The 22,943-nt window shown below is 49.5% G+C and overlaps 1 protein-coding gene across 1 annotated transcript; it reads left to right on the top strand.

Moving 5' to 3' along the window:
* The first annotated feature begins 816 nt into the window (after positions 1-816).
* Positions 817-22,697, top strand: MAB21L3 (mab-21 like 3). The gene is made up of 7 exons (XM_040626720.1): positions 817-864; positions 6,346-6,441; positions 9,386-9,526; positions 12,335-12,626; positions 15,620-15,798; positions 16,194-16,388; positions 20,972-22,697. The coding sequence occupies exons 1-7, from the start codon at positions 817-819 to the stop codon at positions 21,203-21,205; spliced, it is 1,185 nt and encodes a 394-aa protein (XP_040482654.1). The 3' UTR covers positions 21,206-22,697.
* The last annotated feature ends 246 nt before the right edge of the window (positions 22,698-22,943 follow it).

The following is a 22,943-nucleotide window of genomic DNA, read 5'->3' as shown; positions in this document are numbered from 1 at the left end:
ATTTTTACTGCCAGCTTTCAAGTGGGAAGAGGGAGATTATATTTAAAGGTCAGCAGGTGAGCAGAAGGATCCCTGTCCTGCTATTCCTGGGTGTGCCTCTGCGTGTGTGCTTGCCTCTTTATGTTTACGCCTCTGTGTGTGTGTCTGTGTGTGTGTGTGTGTGCTTTTCCACATGCAAATTGTTCTGCCCTGATCTGATTGACGAGACCTGATCACTTGTTTGTAGGCATAATGACAGTGTCTGGCTGGTTGTTCGGCAGGTCCCTATTTGTTTATTGTAAAGAAGGTACATCAATCTGCGAGATTTTCTGGATTGGAGGGCAAGGAATATTTACTGTCAACAGGATAAGAACAAGGAGATATAAGATACTGGGCTCCAGGGTGCATCTAATGTTGGGACGAGCATAAAAAGGCGGGGAAGAAGCCGACTACAGAGCATTTCTATCTTGAATGGAGCTTTTAAGTATTTGAGTGGGAAATACAACTTGGGAAATTGCCCTTCGGTCAAAGCACCTGTCAATAGAGCTGAATCGAGTCAAATTAGATTGGATTCAAATTCAGTCTCAATTTCATCAACTCTCCTTTTTAAATTCCTTTTAAAAAAAAAATTCCCAAAAGATGACAGACAGATGTTCCCAATTTGGAAGTGAGAGCTGGAGGGAAGAATTGGGAAGGCCAGTCTCTGGTCCATGTACACATTCTCAAAGAAATTTAGCACTGAGACGAACATTCTTGGGAAAGCAACCTGCAAGTGTTGTCCTCCACTGAGGGACAAACCAAGACGTTGTTGCTCCATTGAGGACTGACCAAGAAGCCATGAAATCCCCTACTGCGGGAGACTTGGAAGACTGCCTTCTGAATAAGGTAAGGACAGGTATGGGTCTCTCCCATGCTCTCACCCCCACCCCTCCCGCCCTACCAACCGGGATTCCGAGGGCATGTCAGGCTGCTTCCAGAGATACATGAAATACTCCTCAGGAACCCACGACCATCGCCAGTAAGAGTGTGTAGGGACTTAAGTTATTTCAGTCCTCTCCCTGAGTTCAGTGCCAGAGGCACGTCGCCTACAGAGTGTGGAACAGAATGTTGGAAGGGGGGTTGGACCCCAGCTGTCCCACCGATAACTGGGTATGGTCATGAGCAAGGCACCAAATCTGCCTGAGTCTCAGCTTTCTTCTCTGTCAAATGAGGGTGATAAGAGGGTCATTGAAAAAGAATAAATGAAATTAAGAATGCCTTTTGGAAACTATAAAACTGCTAGATTTGTAAATATATATCATGTTTTTAGTACATATCCATTAAGAGTTAATTGACTTTCTTCTGTAGAGAGTCATAGACTCTTAGAATGTTAGAATTGAAAGGGACCTTAAATATTATCGAACTTTTAAGTCTTTCCATTTACTAATGAAGCTATTAAGGCACAGAGCCACCCATAAAACTAAAACATTTAAACCAAGATTAGGACTTGTCTAAGATTACTGACATCCCTTGCAAGTAAACAAAGCAGAGTTCATTATCACAGTGATAAGTAAAGTTGATTTCTTAGGCAAACCACTTAGATAAATAGGGGAGACTTACGATGATAAAAATTGTAGCCACCGAAGTGATTTCTCATTATTTCCCTTTTTTGGGGGCTATTATAAATGGAAGCGGTGCTGGCTGGCATTGTCCCGTGGTCCTGTGTTTTCTGAAAGAAGAAAAGTCCCAAGTTTTTTAGCCTGGCATCCAAGTAATACTTTATCTTTCCACGCTATTTCCCTGTGTCTCCAATAGCAGAAATTCTGGACAGTGCGCTATACATTGAATCCAGCCTGTGCACAGGTTTTCTTTGGCCAGCAGAGTACTTTTAAATTTTTTTCAAGTTTGTCACAAACATTTCATAATAGTGGGATTTTGCATAGAAATCCGGATTTCCGTCTTCTCTGAGAAAAGGAAAACCATCAGGATATCTGGCAACCACAGGTCCCAGTTTCTTGCCTGGCAACCGTGGGCTGGGGCTGAGTGTCTGTTCAACAGAGCATGTGCTCACGGGTTCTCTGGAGGCTGTGGCACTCCTGTGCCCCTCCTCAGCCCTCCCGCTCATGTGTGTACGCCCCTCTGTCCCTGTAGGTGGTGAGTCTGCCAATCCCGCCCCGCAGGTACTAAGCCCCGCAAGTACTATGCCCCAAGAAGGTCTAAGGTCTGAGCTTCCCCCCTCTCCTCTACCAGGGAGACATCCTCTCTCCTCTCCATTCCCATTTCTCTGGATCATATTAATTTTTCAAGCTCTGCTCAGAGCCTGCTTTGTCACAAAGGATTTCCTTGACCCCCTAGCACAGAATGCTTTGGCTTCCCTATGAACTCCCATTGTAATTATTACTAACAATATTTATTTGGCAATCAATTGTATATTGATTCTTGACACCTTTCCTATTATTATCTTGGGTGGCAACTTATCTCATTTTATTCTTTATGAGTTTCTGGAGGGGATGATAGTGTCTTGGATATCTTCGTTCCCCTTGACGTTCATTCACAGTATCTTTGCACACATGTGGTCAGAGTATCTTTAGGATTCACTGAAGATAATACAAGAATAGCGTCGAAGGTGCTGGCAGGGGCGCCTGGGTGGCACAGCAGTTAAGCGTCTGCCTTCGGCTCAGGGCGTGACCCCGGCGTTATGGGATCGAGCCCCACATCAGGCTCCTCCGCTAGGAGCCTGCTTCTTCCTCTCCCACTGCCCCTGCTTGTGTTCCCTCTCTCACTGGCTGTCTCTATCTCTGTCAAATAAATAAATAAAATCTTTAAAAAAAAAAAAAAGAAGAGGGTGCTGGCAGCTCGAGGCCCACGCAGTATCTCATTGAGTTGTCAGCAACCACGTGGCCCGACCACAGCACCTCCACTAACTTGTCCAGAGTCGCACGGCTAGATAGTGAGAGCGCTGAGGTGTCAGCGGGAAAATTCTGTTGTACTCCAAAGCCGTATTTGCTCTGCTAAATCCCTCTGTATCTCCACAAACACAAACTGAGTACCTGCTGTGTGCAAAACACGGTGCCCAAAACCCAGGTCCAGGATGTGTCCTGCAGACTGAGAGGGAAAATGTATGTGGGGGTATCTTTAAGGATGGCCCTCTCCCGCCTGCAGATTTTGCATGTAACTCCAAGGGTAAAAGGAGGATGTTCCTTGTGCAGACAGGGAGACACTTGCATAATACATGGCTGCCCACAGGGCTACAGCGGAGACTTCCACAGGGTGCTGGAGGAGGACCGAGGAGTGTTAGCTCTCCTGGGGGAGGCATGGTGTAGCAAGAGGAGTGGAGACTAAGCTTGAGAGCACACACGGGGTTTTCACAAGTGGAGGGGTGCAGGAGAGGCCTTCTCAGGTGAGGGGCCCATTCAAGCAGTCACCGTGGCTTTCACGCCGGCAGCCTTGTCCCTGGGGAGGCTGAGCAGTAAATGGTTACGAACGTGGGTTGCCAGGTGTGACAGTGCCCAGCATGGATCCCCGTTCTGGGACTTACTGACTCAGGTGGGACCCAGAGCAAATTCCTTACACATTCTGAACTCGCGTTTCCTCCTCTGTAAAATGGGGATAGTCACAGCATCCACCTTCCAGGATTGTTGGGCGGCTAAAGGGAGCCAGCTGTCAGTGTCCTGCACACGGGAGGGCCTCCCACTCCAGCTCCGCGGTCTAGTGTTGCTGTGGGTTTTGCAGAGCTGACAGAGTCTGTGGGGCCCCAGTGTCTGGCTCAGGGAAGAGTGGGTCTGAGAAGACGTGGATATGATGGTGGAAGGCATCCCGTCTCATCTGTAGATAGCACCTTACGTCTCCATCCTTTTAGATCATTAACCCTGGAAGACAGAAATGGTGCTGGTCCCGTTTTATTTTGTTTAAAAAAAAAAAAAACCCTGATTATTGGATTTAATGCAATTTCAGAATTAAAATGTCTAACAGGAAGTTCTCAGCCTTTTATCCCCAGGGGCACTCACCGTGGGTGACAGTCGCTCAGGCCACATGCTCATGGGGCCAGGCCTGTGTGAGATTCCTGGCAGGCTACTTAGCACCGCCCTTCTACCTATCTCAAGAAAGCATATCGGAATGCAAGTGAGTCAGAATGGTGTTATGATAGGCAATAACCTTGAATTCTCACTCATTTATATTTGAAACAGGAAATTGTTCAGAACTCGAGCTATTAATAGTAGCAGGTGATGTGTGGGGCAACAGTGGGCCAGACGCTGTGGCTGGGGAGGAGGAAGGTGGCCGAGGATGGGGATGTGTACATGTGCGGGGGGCAGGTGCGCACGGCCGGGAGAGAGGGAGGCCCACAGAAACCCCATGGCCCCCTTCAAGGGGGCCTCTGGTGACTCTTTTTGCAGAAACTCTGCTTTACTAGAGTTCCCAAATCTGCATGTTAACGAGTGTGGTGTAACGTTCCGGAGTCCGTGGGACGGGAGGGAGGATGAGAGACAGTAACCCCATCTAGCATTGTGGATCTCAGTAATTCTGCCCAATTCCTTTCTGCTCCTGCTTTGTCCCGTCCACAAATGCAGGCTTTTGAAAAGAAAAGCACACCTTTGTTCACTGACGTAATCCACGGAGGGGGCGAGTGAAACTCAGGCTGGCTCTGAGGTCACGTGTGGACTGAATGTGCCTTGACTCCTTCTTCTGAAGTAACCCAGCTCCCCCTGATGTGTGTTTCCAGGCTGCGTGGTGGAATGGGTCTGGTGACCGGGCTGCTTCGAGGGTCTTCCTGAAGTTGGACCGGCATGAAAGGGCTTCTGGGCTCAGGCCGGTGACGGGTCTCTGCTCGTGTTGGCGCCTCCTCCTTCCCCAAGATCACTCCCTATGAAGCTGCCTCGGGCCCCATTCCCTGCTTTTCCACACCCAGAAATGGAATCTTTTTGCTCCACCTGGCTAGGCTGTGGTCAGGAAGAGCAGCGGGAAACTGCAGTGGGTTTCTGGGTTGTGAGTGACACCAAGGGAGTGGCAAGTGGTCTGTGGTAGGTGTCACTTCTGGAGCGTCGACTCGAGGGTACGGCACAGAGGGACGGAAAGAGAAGTGAGGGACCCTGGACATTAGGGCCAGTTCTACTGCCGACTACCAGCATGACATTAGGAGAACCACCCATTGCTCTGGCCTCCTGTAAGGTGACAGCAGACAAAATGATTTGAGGTCTCTCCAATTCTAAGATCCCGAGTCAAAATGGCAGCGGCAGTAATGGATGAAGGAAATCCAAAACCAGAATTTGTGGCTCTAGGCCCAGAAAAGTATTCCCTTATTCTGATTTTTGCTTTCAGAAATCAAAACAGGTCATAAAAATGTATAATGAGTGAGAGATTACAGGTTTCTTCCCGGGAGTATGTGAACTGCCGAGTTCTGCCCGGTAAGAAAACTCTACCATCCAGTGAGGGCAGAATTCGTAGAAGAGATTTCGTGGTGGAGAACTTTTTCCAATAGACTACTCATTGTGTGTGTACGTGCACGCACACACACATACCTTTTCTCTCAAGCTTTTATCAGTTAAAAATTATCTGACAGTGTTGGGATGCCTGAGTGGTTGGGCCGGTTAAGCATCCAACCGTTGATTTGGGCTCAGGTCATGATCTTAGGGTCATGAGATCGAGTCCCACGTCCGGCTCTGCGCTGAGTGTGGAGCCTGCTTCAGATTTTCTCTCTCCCTCTGCCGCTCAAAAAAAATTATTTGACAGTGTCAGTATGGTGATGAATCTTTCATCAGTTTATCAGCTCAGGAAACAAAACGTACATGCACGTACAGACTTACCACTATGTTACTGGCATTGGAGTTCTATGAACTCACATCAGTGGACTTGGAGGATTTGTGGCTGAGCCCTAGTCCTCAACACAGTCTAAGAAATCAGCTCTTTGAGAAGACTATTTCCCAACCACTCTGACTGCGGTGTTCTATTAGTTAGCCTTGTATGACTTTCTCCCACTGTTCCTGATCAGTCTTCTGGCCCCTGAACTTGTCCAGTGTTCCCCAATCTCCTAAATGGCTTTGTCCATTCTCTTCCCTCAGCTGGAAAACGTGGCCTGCCATGGAAACCTTCCCTTGTGGCTTTAGCCTTCTCCAGATCTTGCCCAGCAAGCCCTAGCCTGAGCACCTCCATTGTTACGTTTGGAGGGCAGAGGTGTGGAGACCATCTTACAACTAAGCCCACCAATATGCCACAGCTCCATAGACCCCCCCCCCCCACAGCTGAGCCTTGGGACTGCCTGGCAGTCCGCACACAGGAGCCTGAACAGCCCCGTTCCTCAGAGATGTGATTTCCAAAGTCTGTCACCTGAAGTCCCCTGCGTTCCCCTCTCCACCTCACTCGTAGCACATTGCCTTGTTTCCTACTCTGTAGAGAAGACAGTCCTCAGACAGGAAAGTTCTCCGATTCCTGCACTTCTACCCTTTCATCTGTGTTTGGCCTGCCTTCCTCTCCTTCTGGCGCATCAAGGTGAATTGCACACCAGGTTTCTGGATTGGCATGACTCTCTGGCTGGGAAACCCTGAGTCAGTGGTTTTGCTTCCTGCTGCCTCTTCCTTCCCCACTGGCTCCTTTCTCTCAGCATTTAAACGTGTTCAAACCTGTGTGTCATTTTGAAAAAACCTGTTGGTGTTCCTGTTTTGTTTTTCCCCTTCCCTGGCCAGAATTCCTGGAGGAGTTGCTTACCTCTGTGTTCCCTTGCTCGCCTCCCATTAGCTCTCCACCCACTGCAATCTGGTTTAAATGCCCACCCCTTCCCTGAACACTGATCCTGTTCCAGTTGCCAAACACTATGGGCGTTTTTGGGGCCCTGTCTCATTAAGCCACTTACTGTTGACTTCGTTCTTGAAATTTTTCTTCCTTGATTTTCAAGACCTCTTGCTGCTTATTCTCCCATTTCGCCATCCTCCTCCAGGGCAATCTCTTCTCCAGCAATATAGGAACCATTGCAATTCTCCACTTGTGCTCCTCATACTGGATACCTTCCATTTGCTCTTTCTAAAACAACCCTCACACCCCTCTCTTTCTAGCTAACTCCTACTAATCTTTCAAGATGTAAATCCCCTACACTGTGCCTCCAGGAAGGGCCCCCAGCCTCCAGATGAGATGAAATTTCCCTTTTCTGTATACCCATAGCATCCCCTACAAACTTCTCCCCAGCACTGGATTGCTGTGACTTTAATTTCCAGTTTGTCTTGCTCTGTCGTGTCATCTGTAAACCTCTTGACAACAAACACGTACACATAGCACCTGGCATAAAATGTTCAAGAAAATTGATTGAATGGAGCTGAATCGCAACACACGGAAGAGTCCGACCCTGCAGGGGATCCTTCATCATGGACTATTAAATGCATTCCCCTTTATTTTTGGCATGGCAAATGATCTGCCCCCTCCGTGACCACCTTTTCTCTTCCACTTGGACATCCTGGAAGATGCAGAATCTTGATAGCTTACAAATGCTCAAGAAAGGTGCCCTCCCATGATGAATGTAGTGGGTGGATATACGGGAGCAGTGGGTGGTTGCTGGGGGCAAGAAGATGGTGTTAAAAGCCTGTGTAGACATGATCGTTATATCTAAGGTCAGACAAGACACATGGGTTTTGAAAAGACTATTTCACGTATATCATGTATTTCCAGGGGAATTGTAAGCTCCTTAAGATCCAGAGCCTCGTCTTAGTTTCTTGTTACTCCTAGGCACCTGGAGGGTATTAGTTTTTCAAAGACAGTCCCCTGTGTGGGGATAGGTACCTTTAAGACAGGTCTTAGGCTTCAGACTAGGCCACATGCCCTGCTGAACCCAGGGACACCCTCCACTTCCCTGTCATGGCCCCCATGCTTACATTCAGGACCTGTGCCTGTCTTCCCCACTACTGTAAGCCATGGTGATGTCTGTGTTACTCACCGCTGTGCCCCAGCATGTCACAGAGTGCCAGGCACATAGAGGTGCTAAATTAATGTTTATAATTAACTAACTTTATATGTAACACACTTTATACATGTGACATACAGCACGTGTGCACATGCACATTTGTGTCCTATGTCCATATATGGTTCCTGGGTTTGTTGGTGGGAGGTATGAAGTCTTAGGTGACTGGACTAGCTGATGAGTTAGTTTAGAAAAACAGCCAGAAATCTCTTTGACTTGGACATTTTTCTTGACTAATTTATGGGTGTCTTAAATGACTGGGGAATATATAGAGACGGTCATTATACAAAAATCAGAGGGAATATACAGATTCACGGTGGACATTACATTTAGATATATCAAATATTGCTTCCAGTCAGTTCCTGGCCAGGCTCAGCAGCCTCTCAAGGGAGACCCTTGTCGTGGCACCAGCCTGACAACAGAACAGAGCCCTTCCATTTCAGAAAACATGAGCAGACTCTTCCCATTTCTTCTTCATTTGAATCTTCCTAACTCTCCTGGAGGTTCCTAAAAGTTCTGTGTGTTCCTCACAAGCACCTATTTCCCTAAACCTTGAGTATCTGTGAAGGTATGTAACGTTGGGGCTCAGCTTTCTCGGAGTAATTCTGGTTGTTGGGAGCTTGCAGTGTGGAATCCGAAGGCACGTAAACATGTGCCTTTTCTTGTGGGTCTAGTAGCAAAAGGGGGGGTGAGTACTGGAGTGAAGAGAGCCATCAGTTATGGACGACAGAGGCAGGAATCCATGTGCAACATGGCGACATGCATTGAACTGCTTCATCTTCACCAACCTGGACAACAGCCATCCTTATTCCATTGGTGTGACCACACCAACCTTTCCAAATTCATCTCCTGTCACCCTGCTTTCCCTTTTCCAGGCTCCAACCTCAGGGGCCCCCTTGCCGGCCCTTGAGCCTTGCGAGGCAGGCTCCTGCTTTAGGGGGCCTTGGGGTTTGCTTTCCCCCACTGTTGTCAGGGCTCACTCTGATGTCGCCTCCTTAGAGAAGCTTTCTCCGGCCACCTGATCTAAATTAACAGCCCCTTTACTCTCTAGTTCCTTTTCCTGTTTATTTGTCTTCATGGGATTTCTCATACCTGATATTAAATTATACACACACACACACACGTGTGTGTGCATATATACATATACGTGTGTGTATATGTGTGTGCGTATACACACATATACCTATATCCTGTATATATGAGGACACGTCTTTCTTGTTTGCTCTTCTCTTGTTCACCATTGGACCCCAGCGCCCACCACACACAGGTACTGGATAAATGCTGAATGAATGCTTGTATTTCAGGAGAACACTGAACTACCAGCAAGTGCCATCACACCTAGATGCATGTTTCCTGGGGTTCTGGGGAGGGCAGGCTTGTTTGCAGTCCTCTGGTCGCCTGCCACCAGGCCTGCGTCGTCACGTCCTCGTGCCAGTGCCTGGGCCCTGCCCCGGGAATGACCGCCTGTGCTGATCCCTTCCCACCCAGGTGGGCGTGAGGCGCCAGCAGCTCTCCCAGATTGTGGAGGAGGTGCAAAGTGTTGTCCACCACCTGACCACAGAAATCAGCCACCAAGACGTTCGATTCCAGGCCATCCCTTACTCTGACACGTACAATGGGAACATTAAGGTAAGCGGGTCTCACCTGTTCCGTAGCGCCAGCCAGGGAGTCAGGTGCGTGGGTGGGCAGGTCTCAGTGTGCCCCAGGTGTCCCCCAACTGAGGGACCAATAATCCTTCATGTTCTGCAGGTCCTCTTAGTATTTACCACTTGCACACTCGCTCCAGAGGCGCTGTGTCACGTGAACCCCCACGTTCCTGCTTTGCAGATGATAGAATGGAGGCTTCGAGAAGTCAAATGACCTGATCATGTCCTGTTAGGCCCTACAGCCAGAACTCAGCCCAGGGCTTCCTACTCCAAGCACGGTGTGCTGTAACAGCTGAAGTTTAGATAGGCATGCACTCATGTGTGCAGCGCCTGCTGAATAGACTGGGGGCTGGGGAGAGGAACTCGGGGTGCCCGTGAGAAAAAGAGTTGAAACAAGATCTATGGGTTGCAGGTGGGGGAAGGAAGAAAGGGAAGAGGGGGCCCTTAGAAACTGCAGGGGCAGCTTCGTGACCCTGTCCCTGCCGCAGACAGGACTCTTAAGCCACCAGGGCCCATGCGTGACAGCCAGCCTTCCTGCAGCACTGCTGTGTGGGCCGAGCCGTCCTCACGGAAATGGCCTCCCTCACACCTGCAAACAACTTTGAGGAACAGACGTGGCTCGTTGCCTTTCAGAGATGAGTCGTTCTGACTCACCAGGACCCATGCTCCTTTATCTTGATTTTTCTTATGGCACGTAAGAACCCCTTTCGCTTGTATTAAATATATATGTAGTCATGCCCTATCTCTCGTATGAGACTACAGGCTCCTTGATTGTAAAGATTGTGTTTGTTGATCGCTCCATTGCTAGCACCCAGCATGGTGTGTGGCCCATATAGACACCCAACTTCAGTGAATGAGTGAATGAATGAATGAGTAAAAGAAATAAGTGACTGAACTGAAGACCCTTGCTGGTCCAGAACATTCCAAGGTTGTTGGGCACAAGGACCGCCCACAAGAATCTGGGACCTGTGCATTTGGGGACAGAGTACAGATTCGGGGGAATTCACGCCAGGATGAGAATTCTAAAACTAGATTGGATCCTAACATATCACAACATCATTTGCCCACTTCTATCATCTTTCCAATCTGCATTAGACCAATAGAGACCAGTGACTAGGAGTAGAAACGCAACACCACTTTTTTTAAAAAAAGATTTTGTTTATTTGAGAGACAGCATGAGCATGGGGAAAGGCAGAGGCAGAAGGAGAAGGAGAGGCAGAAGAAGAAGCTCCCTCCTTGCTGAGCAGGGAGCCAGATGTGGGGCTTGACCCCAGAACCCTGGGATCATGCCCTGAGCCAAAGGCAGACGCCTAACCACCTGAGCCACCCAGGCGCCCCACAATAGCACTTTTCCTAGAATTACATCCGAGGAAATCTCCTTCCGTGGTCTCACTTAGAATTCATAGGTTAAAATATATCTTGCATTTATATGCGTCGTATCCTGCATAGTAAGTTTTGAAAATAGTTGGAGTGGGGTGTATAAAAATTGCTTTTATTTTTTTCTTGGACCAGATACAGCAAGTATTAAGCAAGCACCATTTATGTGACTATTAACATAATAGTTGTACTCTTGAATTCACATGCAAGTGGGTTCAAAGAATGTATTGATTTTGAGTACCAAAGTTTAGATTTGTCCCCCTTTTAAATCCCACCACTTTTCTCTGGGCACCAGAGGTCATGTGGGTCCATTATCTAAAGCATCACACTATTGTTCTCTGGGAATGAGGCAGAGTTTGGTGTTCACCCCTGAACTGGCCCATGACAGGGCCCTGAACAAGTTAGCCAAATACTATGGTTGGAACTTTCCATGAAAAGGAGGTGGCTCTTCCAGTGCACGGCTGACTGCCGGGGAAAGGTGCGGTGTGGAGTAGGCTGCCACATGATGTGGCCAAAGGTCAAGCTTCTTCTGGGGATACTGCATTGCTGGCCAGTCTGTTCTATCCTTTGGACTGTTGACCTGACCACTTTCATCCTGGTACCTGTAGAAATGGAGCAGGTAGATTCTAATTGTTTGCTTTATTCTAAGTTTTATTAAACTTAGAGTCATCTCAATAGCTCACGTGGTTGCAGCAACTGCCTTTCATTTCATCTGTGATTTTTAAGGACCAGTCATTAACACTGGCCATGGGTCATCAGTACAGGCAAAAAGAAAGGGAGACATTTTGCAGAATCCATTCTCTTCTTTCCCATACCAGACCTTTCATCCAATCCAGGTCATTCCTCCCTGACTGAGAGCTAGCCCAGCATAGAAAACACCCACTGAACAAGCCATCAGAGGGCTTAAGCTCACACTGTGGCTCTCCCACCTACTGACTGTGTGTCCCCAGGGAGATTTCAGAGCCCCTCTGAGCCTTATGTTCCTCCTCGGGGAAATGTGAACGAAGCCCACCTCATTGTGTAACTGGGAAGATCGCCTGGTCTGATGCCTGAGAATTGGAGTGCCCAATGTGTGCAGAACTCACTGTGTACTATTTCCTTTCCCTGCTTTCTCTTCTCCCCCTTAGGTGCCCTGTAGAGGTCCAGATCAGGTCCATTCTTTTCCTTGCAGATCCCTTACACCAAGGACTCAGTGAATTCACTCGTCTGCCTGAAGCACTACAGTGGTTAGTGGCAGAACAAAGATGCCATCCTCCTGCAGAGGGTAGCTGCGGCCCTCTGTCCATCTCGGCACATTGCTGAGGGCTGAGTAGTTCTTCACTGAGCTCCCCGGCTCAACAGGTTGGCTCCCTGGGGATTGCTGGTATCTCTCGAGTCTGTGAACTCACACCCCTGTCTCCTTTCTTGACCGCAGGTTTTGGCACCCAGCCAGTTCCTGGTCACCGTGCCGGTGAAGGGCCTGGCCGGGTACAGGGAGGCCAGGGAGCAGCGCTGGCGGTACTACACCCTACAGGGCACCAGGCTGTCCTGCCCTGTGCAGGACCCGGAGGGCCTGCAGCAGTGGCTGGAGGTGGAGCAGTTTATGAAGAGCCTGTGGCAGTGGCATGAGGCAGATGTGAACATTGAGGGAGATATTGTGCCCGCCAAGGTCCTCCAGGTGTTCCAGAAGCTGGTAGAAAATGCAATTGGAACCTGTCATCTCTCAGGTGAGCTGATCGAGAAAAGGACACAGGGCAATTTCTGGCATTTCCCTTTTGCTTTAAAAAACCTCTGCTTAGGGGCACCTGGGTAACACAGTCCATTAAGCATCTGACTCTTGGTTTGAGCTCAGGTCATGGTCCCATGGTCCTGGGATCGAGCCCCACATTGGGCTCCACACTCAGCATGGAATCTGCTTGGGATTCTCTCTCTCTCCATCTTCCTCTGCCCCTCACACTCGTACTGTCTTTCTCTCTCTCTCTCTCTAAAATAAATAAAATCTTAAACAAACAGACAAAAAACCTCTACTTAAGCATTACCTGAAGCTCGTGCCCCTAAATTGAGACAATAACCATGTGCTCCTTGTATCTGTTCACTCCTCACGATAAGAATGAGCTCTTTTTTCTGCTTTACGCTGAACAGTAGAATCCATACAATCCCCACTTGGATTTCCGTGGATTACTGCCCCGGCAGAGAGAAGATGGGCTTTGGGTTGTGAGCCCTTTGCCAGACGTTAATTTAGAAACTTGGGTACACTTTTTAAAAGGCAGATCCCTCGCAAACCACAGATCTTTGTTATTCGCACATTTCTACAACCCCTCCCCGACTGACTGCAGGCCCCCAGTGTACTGAGATGCCACATTTGGAAACCACTGACTTGTGCCACAACACAAAAATGAGGAGCCCTAAAGAACTGCTCAAGTTTGACAGCTCCAAAATCGTAAACCGCGTGCTACCATTGGCGTACGTGCACACATGTGCACACACACCTTTTGTTCCCACAGAATAAAAAAGTGTATTTCACACTGGGAAAAAGTGGCGAATTTCCTTAATTATAAAAAAGTATTTGTAAACCAATAAGCAAACACACAAGTAGACCATTGGAAATAATGACCAAAAAAATGACGGACAGAAAAAGAATATAAACAAGTAGTACTAAAAAAGTGGGAAGAGGGGGCGCCTGGGTGGCTCAGTCAGTTAAGCATCTGCCTTTGGCTCAAGTCATGATCACAGTGTCCTGGGATCGAGCCCGACGTTGGGCTCCCTGCTCAGCAGGGAATCTGTTTCTCCCTCTCCCTCTATCCCTCCCGACTCATGCTCTCTCTCTCTCAAATAAATAAAATCTTAAAAAAAAAAGTGGGAAAAAATGTTCCACCTAACACATATTTCAAGCAGTGTGCATTAAAACACCTAACAGCGTGACGGAGATGAGAAAGTGTGGCCATGCTCAGGGTAAGGGTGAGTGTGGTACAGAAGGCCTTCCTGTGCATTGTTCTTTGAAGTGTAAATTGGTGTTTGCTTCTTAAAGGGTGATTAGTCTGTTTTTATTTTTATAATGGGCTTAACTTGACAATTCAACAGTTGCAGTTCTAGAAATATATTCCTACAGACGAAAAAGAAACATGCGCAAGGGTGTCCGCTGCCATAGGCTCTGTGGTAGTAAGTAACTGGAAATAATGTCAATAACAAAGGGAAATTGACGACATAAATTGTACTACCTCTGCCTTTCGGCCACTGCCCCCGCCTTTAAGAATGGGGTACGTGTGCGTCCACATGGAATTGTGAACAATCCTTGTGCTGGATAATGAAGGGAAAAACCAAAGTGCTGAACAGGACGCAATCCCACGTGTGTAGAAAGAAAAGGATTTGAATGTACTTTTACTTGCCTGGACAGAACAGTTCTGAAAATTTCCATAATGGATTTAGCTCATGTTTAATGGATTTTTACCACATATATAGGATGCTCTTGTGGAAAATGTCATGCTCATAGCAACCCTGGAGAGTCAGTTATTTTTCTGCCTGTTTTATGGATGAGAACACTGAGGTTTAGAGGGATGTGCTAACATGCGGGAGGTCACATACCAAGTAAACGGAGCCAGGGCAGAAGCAGGGTGTGGACGGGGCAGGCTGGTTCCAGCATGTGCTGACCTCTTCACTTTGAAACACTGGTAATAGTGAAAGTGCAAGTGAGAGCTTGCAAGCGCGCCAGGTTGATGAGATGCTTTCAGTAAATAATGCCAGGGTGCCTGACGTCGTCCTGTTCCTGTCTGGGCAGCTCTGATGAGATGCAGACAATAAGCTCTTTATCACACCCCGGCCAAGGAGAGCAATGTTTTCCTTCTGAATAGCTAACACGATTAATGAGTGAGCTTCCATTTTCTTCTCTGAACAAACAAGAGAAAAATAATAGATCCCGATTCAAGACAGCTCATCCTTATCTGTAATGAAGACAAACAAAAAACTATTGTGTATCTTTTGAAAGAAGGGGAAACAGATTAGCAACGAATTCTAGTACAGGAGTTGGAAGATGCTCCCAGATGCATTTATTTTCTCTCCCTCTTGTTGCCTGGTTGGAAGAGGCAGGGGGCTTCTTTCCATTCATCCGACCCTTCAGCCACTGGCTGTGTGACACACTTTGAAGTATTTTATAATTACAGAGGCTTGGGATGACAAATACATCCGCGGCTAGGCTAGTTTAATGGATGGTGGAAATAATGCCATCTGAGACTGGGATCAGGTAAGGGACGGGTGAAGCCGAACTCCATGAGAGGTCAGTGACTGAGTCAGGGGACAGAGGCTGTCCTTAACAAGGTCAGGACATCCGGGCAGAATGGAGGGGATGTAGAAGAATGGTTGGATTTCATTTTTACTAGCAAATACTCCATCTTTGTCTTCTCTGTCTCTTTTCTTCAGTTGAACCCTCTGAAAAGAATCTTACTTCAAAGAAAATGTGTCATAAAAGGCTTGGGGGTGGGGGAGAATGGAAAAAGCAACGCTCACCAACCATGAGATTTTCTAGCAACACTTCTATCACTATTTACTCAGCTGATTGTCTAGTTTTGCCATAAACACCCTACCCTTGGGGTGCTACCGACCTGTGGCAGTCGCCCCCCCAAGTCACAAGGAGCTGCTCTCTGCCATTGCTCCCCAACTCCTCCTCTGAATGTTCGCCTCGAGCCAGGCTTTCTCTTCTCATTGCCTCTTTGTCATTTCCCACCAGGTAAGGTCAGCATGCTAACACACCACTCTGCAGTTTGGGTTGCCGTGGAAACAGCCACGCGGCAGGTGGAGCTAGAGCTGGTCCCCACAGTGGAGATCCCTACTGCCTGGTCCGAGAAAGCTCGGTGGCCTCCCTGTCTGAAGCACTGGCCTTCCCGACAGAGAGCGGAGTGCATCAAGGTATCGGGGAGCCGGGGGGCCCAGCTCGCCAGAGCAGAGGCACTCACAGCTTACCCACCCGCAGCATCGCTGCCTGCCAGCCAGCTCTGGAAGGGAAAAATGAGGTTTCACTCGATCAGCGGTGCTCCAGGTGGGGGCCCCGCAGAACGCAGCGGTCCCTGAGAGCCTGTTAGCAATGCAGATTCCCGGGCCCTGCTCCAGACCATGAGAGCCGATGGGCAGGGCCCAGCAGTGTGTGTTTTAATAAGCTCTCTAGGTGCAGGCTCCACTTGGAGAAGTTCTGCCTGCCTGGGGGCAGTCCCCCCCCCCCCGAATAGTGGATGGCTTCAGAGCTGGCTTTCGACTCTGGCAAGCATCCTCCTGCTCATTTTCCTGATGTTTTTCTGTCCTCCCAGTCGTTTGGGTTTGCCTTGCTGGCCTGTTCACATTACCACTGGCAGCTGAGCTTCCTGCAGGCCGAGCAGGTGCTGCTGGAGCAGCTGGATGAGGACGGGGGCTGCCGCAGGAAGTGTCTCCGGGCCCTGAGGCAGATGAAGGAGGACGTCTGGTGTCCGGGGAAGAGGCCGGTCATCACGTCCCACCATCTGCAGGTGAGCGGGCACATCCCGGGTTTGGGGGGTGCGGGGCCCGGCCGCAGCCACTCAATGCCAGGGGTGTATGTATGTGATGGATTCAAGAGGGGGTCCCTAGGTCCCTAGTGTCCCTGTTGGTCATCCTGTATGTTACTGCTCACTAGTGAGAGCTCGACACCCGGGCTGTGTGTGTGTCCACGACAGCCCTGCCCAGGCTGAACGGCCCCTGCCACCGCCTCCCTTCCCTGCCCCGCTTTCCTTTCTCTTGGTTGTTTCCTCTTTTTCTTCTCTTTCCCTCTCTCCCCTCCACTTATTTCACTCAACAAACCAACACGAGTGCCCACTATGTGCCAGAAACCGTGCTGGGGTTCAGCACCCATTACAACGCGTAGCCTCCGCCCCTGAGAAACCAACAGTCTGGGGAAATCTTGCGAATGGCTTGAACCTCAGGGGAATCCGTGTTTTCCCTGGTGTTAGGACTCACTGGGTCCCCACTCTAGCCAGGTGTGGCCACTGCCACACGGGGGTGGGGGGACACCAGGAAACGGTGATTGCCACGTGAACATGGCTGCAGACCTGAACTTCCGGCTTCCAAATCCTCAGGCAGGCATTTCCCCTCACTCGGCAGCACCTGCCTCCCCTTGCCCCGAACCCAGCAATAAACGTTCATGACTGCCTTTACTCACTCACTCAGCAAATGTGTATTGAGGTTCCTGCAGGCCAGACACCTGCCCCGGCACCTGGGGTGTGCGCTGCCCCTGGAGGGCCAAGGTGAGCAAACACAGAAGAGGTGCCTTCGGGGAGGGGAGACAGGCAGTCAGATGGTCCCCCCGGTGCACGTGGAATCACACAGCATGGGGAGCACCAGGGAGGACGAGCCCAGAGCAGCAGAACCTGACCTGGGCTGGGACATCAGGGGGTCCCCCTGGGGAGGCGGCCTTCCATCACACCCTCAACTCCTCTTTTGCAAGTTCCCAACCACACACGGTGAACGGGATGTTCATGGAACACACTGTGTGGCGCTCTGAGGCCGGGAGGTGGCAGACTTAGAGACAGCACAGCCCAAGCCTCGCTAGGGTCTGTCCGGGAGCTTCGTCCCTTCTCCTTGACCTTCTGCACAGGTGAGCACAGGCCACCTGTCTGTGCGGTGGCTTCCCGCTTGTGCCCCCTCTCGTGCAGGGGACCGCCACCTTCTGGCCCAGGATAACTCTTCCAGCTCCGAAGTAAGCTATTTAAGGCCAACTACTGCTGAGCCCTTAGTGCCCCTCCCAATACCGTGTGCATAGTAGTTGCTCATAAATGTTTGTTGAGTGAATGAATGAGTGCCTTCACATCATATTCAACTTGTTCCCCCATGAAGACAGTAGTCTTTGCTTTCTCCTCTTTCCTACTAGCCTGTCCTCCTTGACCTGCCTGAGAATCTGTTAATAGCTCATGTGCACATACTGGGGCCTTTCTCTGGGGTTTCAACATTCTCAGCATGTCCCCACGCACATTCCCCTAAAAACACCCACCTGTACTCGAGGGCATGTGCTTCCTGAGGATAGTCTAGTTCATTCTGCGGGTTCAGCTTCTTTCTGGCTTGCCTTTCCACGAGCCACACTAAGAAGAGTCAGAGTTGAGAAGCAAGCGCCATTCAACCTCAGATGGAACCTCCTGATTTTAACCATTGACTTCACTGCCTCACAATTAAGATGGGTGGAAACATGACATGAATATTTTAGACAAGATTGAATAGGGCCACCACGGGCCTCCCAGCCCTTGACTGCTGTCAAAACTGCATTACCCCCAAGGATTTACTTTTATTCCAGTGACTTCTCAATCACTAGAGGATTTTAGGACAACTCCTTAAATGTGCTTTGTTTCCATTCTCCCTGACTTCCTGACTGGGCACAGAATTGTGCCTTCTCAAGAATGGGCATTTTCAAAGGGGGCTATTTGTTGGCAAGCACAGGCAGCAGAAGCCCTACTAGCTGCCTGTTCTTCTAGCGTTCCATCCTTGCTCCAAGCTGCCCTCACCTTTAGACATGGTCATGGATGTGGCCGGTGACAATGTGGCATTAAGCACCATCCCAGATGGTGGCTTGAGTGTATGGGATCCTTGCCAAGCCTTCAGTCTGGGCAAAGTAGAAGAACTGGGTTGCAAAACAGCCTCAGGAAGCATGTGCCAGTCATCATCACCCCACCTTCAGTCTGACACGGTCTGATGAGGTTCTCACCTCCTCTCCAGACCGGCTCTCCCCCAAAGCACCTTCGTGTGACTGAGAACTCATCCTTCGTTGGCTTATTTATTCCTAAAACCCATTCAAAGGCACAGGGGCTTGATTATAAGAGGCTTAACCACTTCGGATTTGCTTAGGGAGATAAAGTTACCTACAAGAGGAATTAAAACACTCTTTTGTATCTAGGTTATCGGGATAGTATGACATAATCTCCAACTCATTTACTTCACACAATGGGATCTAAATCAAAACACACTCAGTGCCTTGCTATGAACCTGAAACTGCTCTTTTCCTTTTTAGTGAAGACTATATTTTAAAAACGCTCAACATCCAAATCATAATATTAATGGATTATTTCACTTAGTAAACATTTCTGACTGCCTCCCATGAGCCAGATCCTCTGCTGGGTGCTAATGACGTAATAGCCATTGAAATAGGTATCGGCCTCTTTTTTCATGGAGTTTACAACCTCATAGGGGAGCACATGCATAAATACAGAGATGACAACTTCTGTGATCACAGGCGTTCTGAGAAGTATGTAGTAAAGAGAGGGTCTAATGGTCTCATAGGGGATTTTGATCTGATGGACGCGTGTCCTGGACAAATTGGGGAAGGAAGTATGCTCCATAGGGCAGACGCCGGCTGTGAAAGAAGTCACTCTGTGAGCATGACACGAGGCCAGTGGGGCTGGAAGGAGAGAGCAAGGGAGGACGAGGGCAAGCCAAGGAGGGAAAGGAAGGTAGGGGTCAAACCTCGTGAGCCAAACCCTGTGAAGGATTGTGGTTTTTCTTTTTTTTTTTTTTTAAGATTTTATTTATTTATTTGACAGAGATAGAGACAGCCAGCGAGAGAGGGAACACAAGCAGGGGGAGTGGGAGAAGAAGAAGCAGGCTGATAGTGGAGGAGCCTGACGTGGGGCTCGATCCCGTAACGCCTGGATCACGCCCTGAGCCGAAGGCAGACGCTTAACCGCTGTGCCACCCAGGCGCCCCATGGATTATGGTTTTTCATTAACCAGCCAGGAGAAGGCTGGAGAGTCTTTCAGACAAGAACCATGGATTTATATTTCCAAAAGATCACGTTGGCTGCAGCATGGGTGGTGACAGGATGGGGACAAGAATGGGGACAGAGGTCTGGGTGAGATGGAAGAGGAGGAAGACAGTGGAGACGAACCTATGTGGGTAGACTGGAGAACCGCTTTGGAGGACTGGAGGGGCTTGGTGATGCTAGTGAGGGAGGGTGACTCCCAGCTTGTGTCTTGTGTGACTGGTTGGACAGGCAGTTCTGGAGATGCACCAGGATCGTGAGGGGAGGCCATGAGTTCAGTTGGGACATATTGATGAAGATAACTTTCAGATTTCTAAGAGATAGCAGGTGAGGAGGAGGTCCGCTTGGAAAAAGAAAATTAGGAGTGACTTCTGTGTGTTTTGTGGTGATTCAAGCTGCTGAGGAAGGAAGCAAGAGAGAACGAGAGAAAAAGAGGGTGTGGAACTGAGCCTCCAAAACTCCAGCATGAGGCAGGTCAAGGGGATAACATGCCAAGGAGTAGCTGTAGTGCCTGGAGAAATCCAGGGAGCACAGTGGCTTGGAAGCCAGTGAAGAATGACTCAAGAGGAAGGCTGTGAGTGGGAGGATCCCATTCTGCTAGAAGGTCAGGTTAAGGCCAGGGCCAGGCAAGGGCTGTTGGACTTAGCAGCATGGAGATCATTGGACCTTACAGACAGTGGCTTCTCAGGCCTGGTGGTAGGAGAATCCATACTGCAGTGGATGGAGATGAGAATCAGAGGAGAGGAAATGACAGAGAATTGAACTGATAGTTTTGAGAAGCCTGCATTTGCAGAGGTGAGAGGTTGGGAGGGGGCAGGGCAGAAGAGCTTAGAACAGTTTCAAAAGCTGGTGAGAAAGAGGGAAGTCAGTCACAGCTCCTGGGAGGAGGGATCCCAAGCCCTGCATAGGGTTCACCCGTCTGGGGGCGGGGGGGGGGGGGGGGGGGGAGTTCAGGCAGAGAAGAAGAGAGGAAAATGCCCGTGTAGACAGTACTGTCTAGAACTGTCTGGTTTGCTGCCATGAGGTTTCCATTTTTCCTGTAAAGTAGGAGGCAGAGGCACGTGCCCGGGGTGAGGGATCGCAGATTTAAGGAGAGTGCGGGTTGCTGGAAATGTCAGTAGTGACAGAAACAATGACAGAGGTGCAGGAGACCAGCAGGAGGAGGTCGAGAGCCCACCTGAGGGTGGGGATCATGACACCATGGGGGAGCATCCCTGCCCTGGGTGACTCCCTTCTCCCTCCTTCCAAGGCCATGTGAGCTCGGTAACATTTCCGGAGAAACTCTCGTCCGTGGCCTGGAACGATGTCTGACACCACCTCTTGCTTCCACAGACGGTGCTTTTTTGGACTTGCGAGAAATACCCCCACCTGAGGGACTGGCGGGTCTTCAGCAAAGCCTTTCTGCGCCTGGTGAGGAAACTGCACAAGTGTGTGAGCCAGCACTTCCTGAAGCACTATTTTGTGCGGAAGAGCAACCTCTTCCGGTACGCAGGCGCGGGCGACCTGGACGCCGTGGCCCAGAGGCTGGCCCTCTTTCTGAAGAGCCCCCAGCTCAGCCAGCCCTGACGCTGCCCCACCCGGCCGGCGTTCGGACACTCTGTCCCCGCCTGACCTCGCTCTCCGCGGGATCCTGCCCGGGAGAGAAGCAACCTACGGCACCGGAAGTGACTGGGACCCCAAGATGTCTGACGCCTCCTGCCTGGAGTCAAGCAAGTATCCCAGCCCTCACTAGCTACCTCCCTTGGGGACAGCTGCCATCGGGCTTCCCCAAGCCCACTGATGCTGAGCTGATGACGGACAGCACCGAATGCCCTCTGCCTTGCTCGGGCTCTGCAGAGGACAGAGAGGAGACCCACTGGAGGGCCAGGCGTCAGCCTGCCGCTGAGGAGTGGGTCTCTAGCCCACTGGCCACCATGGTGGTTCTTCCACTGGTAAACTGCAGCTGTGCATATGCCTTTCTCAGAGCTGGGCTGTGAGCCTGGGGGACTGGGCCGGGCCCCCTCATTAGGGAAAGGCACTAGATCGACACAAAGTGTTGTTCATTGGTTGGTAGCTGGTGTTCACCTCCTGGATCGGCGCAAATACCATCTGAAGGCTTGGCACGCCTGTGTGGACCCTGCTGCCCTCCAGGTCTCCCGAACTGTGGTTCCGTCTGCCTCCCTGCTGTCCTCCAAGTAGGGAGAAGGTGGTTTTGATGACCAGTGTGGGTCATAGATGAAAATGCAGCTGTGTTTGCCAGGGGCTCCCCCTTGCCTTGTGCCCGGGGCCGGGTGTTCTTGAAAATGGACTCGAAACAATGACCTACATGGAAGGACTTGGTGTCACTTACCTCTCAATACCCGCCTTTGCTCACTTCATTCACTCGTTGATAAATAAATGCCCGTCATGCACCCGGAATACCACCAAGAGCAAAAGGGACAAAGGACATACCTATTGGGGGGCGCGCCTAATGGAGACAGGAGGTGACGACAGATACACAGTCACAATTATTACAAATTGTAGCAAGTTGCCCTGAAGGAAATAAACAGAATATTGGAATAGAGCCACAGAGGGCTCCTGGAAGGATGAAAATGATAACAGCTGAAGGGGAAGGGAAGCAGCGAAGGGCAGGCTGGGAGGGGCTGGAATAAGTCAAATCACGTGGCCTTGTAAAGCTGGTAAGGAATTTATTTTATTCTAAAGTCAAAGGCGTGACCTTTGGCCTCTCCTAGAGCAGAAGGGTAGCCTAATCTGATTTGCATTTTGTTTGTTTATGACTTGCATTTGAAATGCCCTTTCCAGGGGCTGCATCAAGGGGGCCCTGGGACCCACATAGGAGTCAAGGCACCGAAGGACAGTAGCCCCCGTTTTGAATTTCACTACCATCCACAGGGCCACACACCCTGTGCAGCACATGGACGGGGAACTCTGCTTGGGCAGGTCAGTGGTTTCTACTGGTGCTTATTTATGCTTCTCAACTCAAGGGAACCCTTTATTCCTTAGAACATTTCCCCAAGCATGTAACACTGAAATTTCTAAAAGCATGAACTACTGACTTTTTAAAAGAAAAGGCACATTTGAAAATGAAATATTTTTTACAAAAATATTGTAACCATATGCCGGGGCTTGGGGGGGCTGGGCTATCACATAGAAAATCATGATTTTAAAATGTTGAAGAAAAATCTTTTTAAACATACAGTAAATTTATAATTTTTGAAAACATGAAATAATAGCAAACCAGTGTTTTCTTAAGTCATCTTTAAAACATGCATTCCAATTCTCATACTCTCGGCCCTTGGGAAACATTTTTGACAAGGTAGCAGAT

Source organism: Ursus maritimus, unplaced genomic scaffold (genome assembly GCF_017311325.1).
Source record: "Ursus maritimus isolate PB19 unplaced genomic scaffold, ASM1731132v1 scaffold_12, whole genome shotgun sequence".
NCBI classification, from domain to species: domain Eukaryota; kingdom Metazoa; phylum Chordata; class Mammalia; order Carnivora; family Ursidae; genus Ursus; species Ursus maritimus.
Note: the sequence above shows the minus strand (reverse complement) of the source record. Positions and strands in the feature narration are given on the sequence as shown.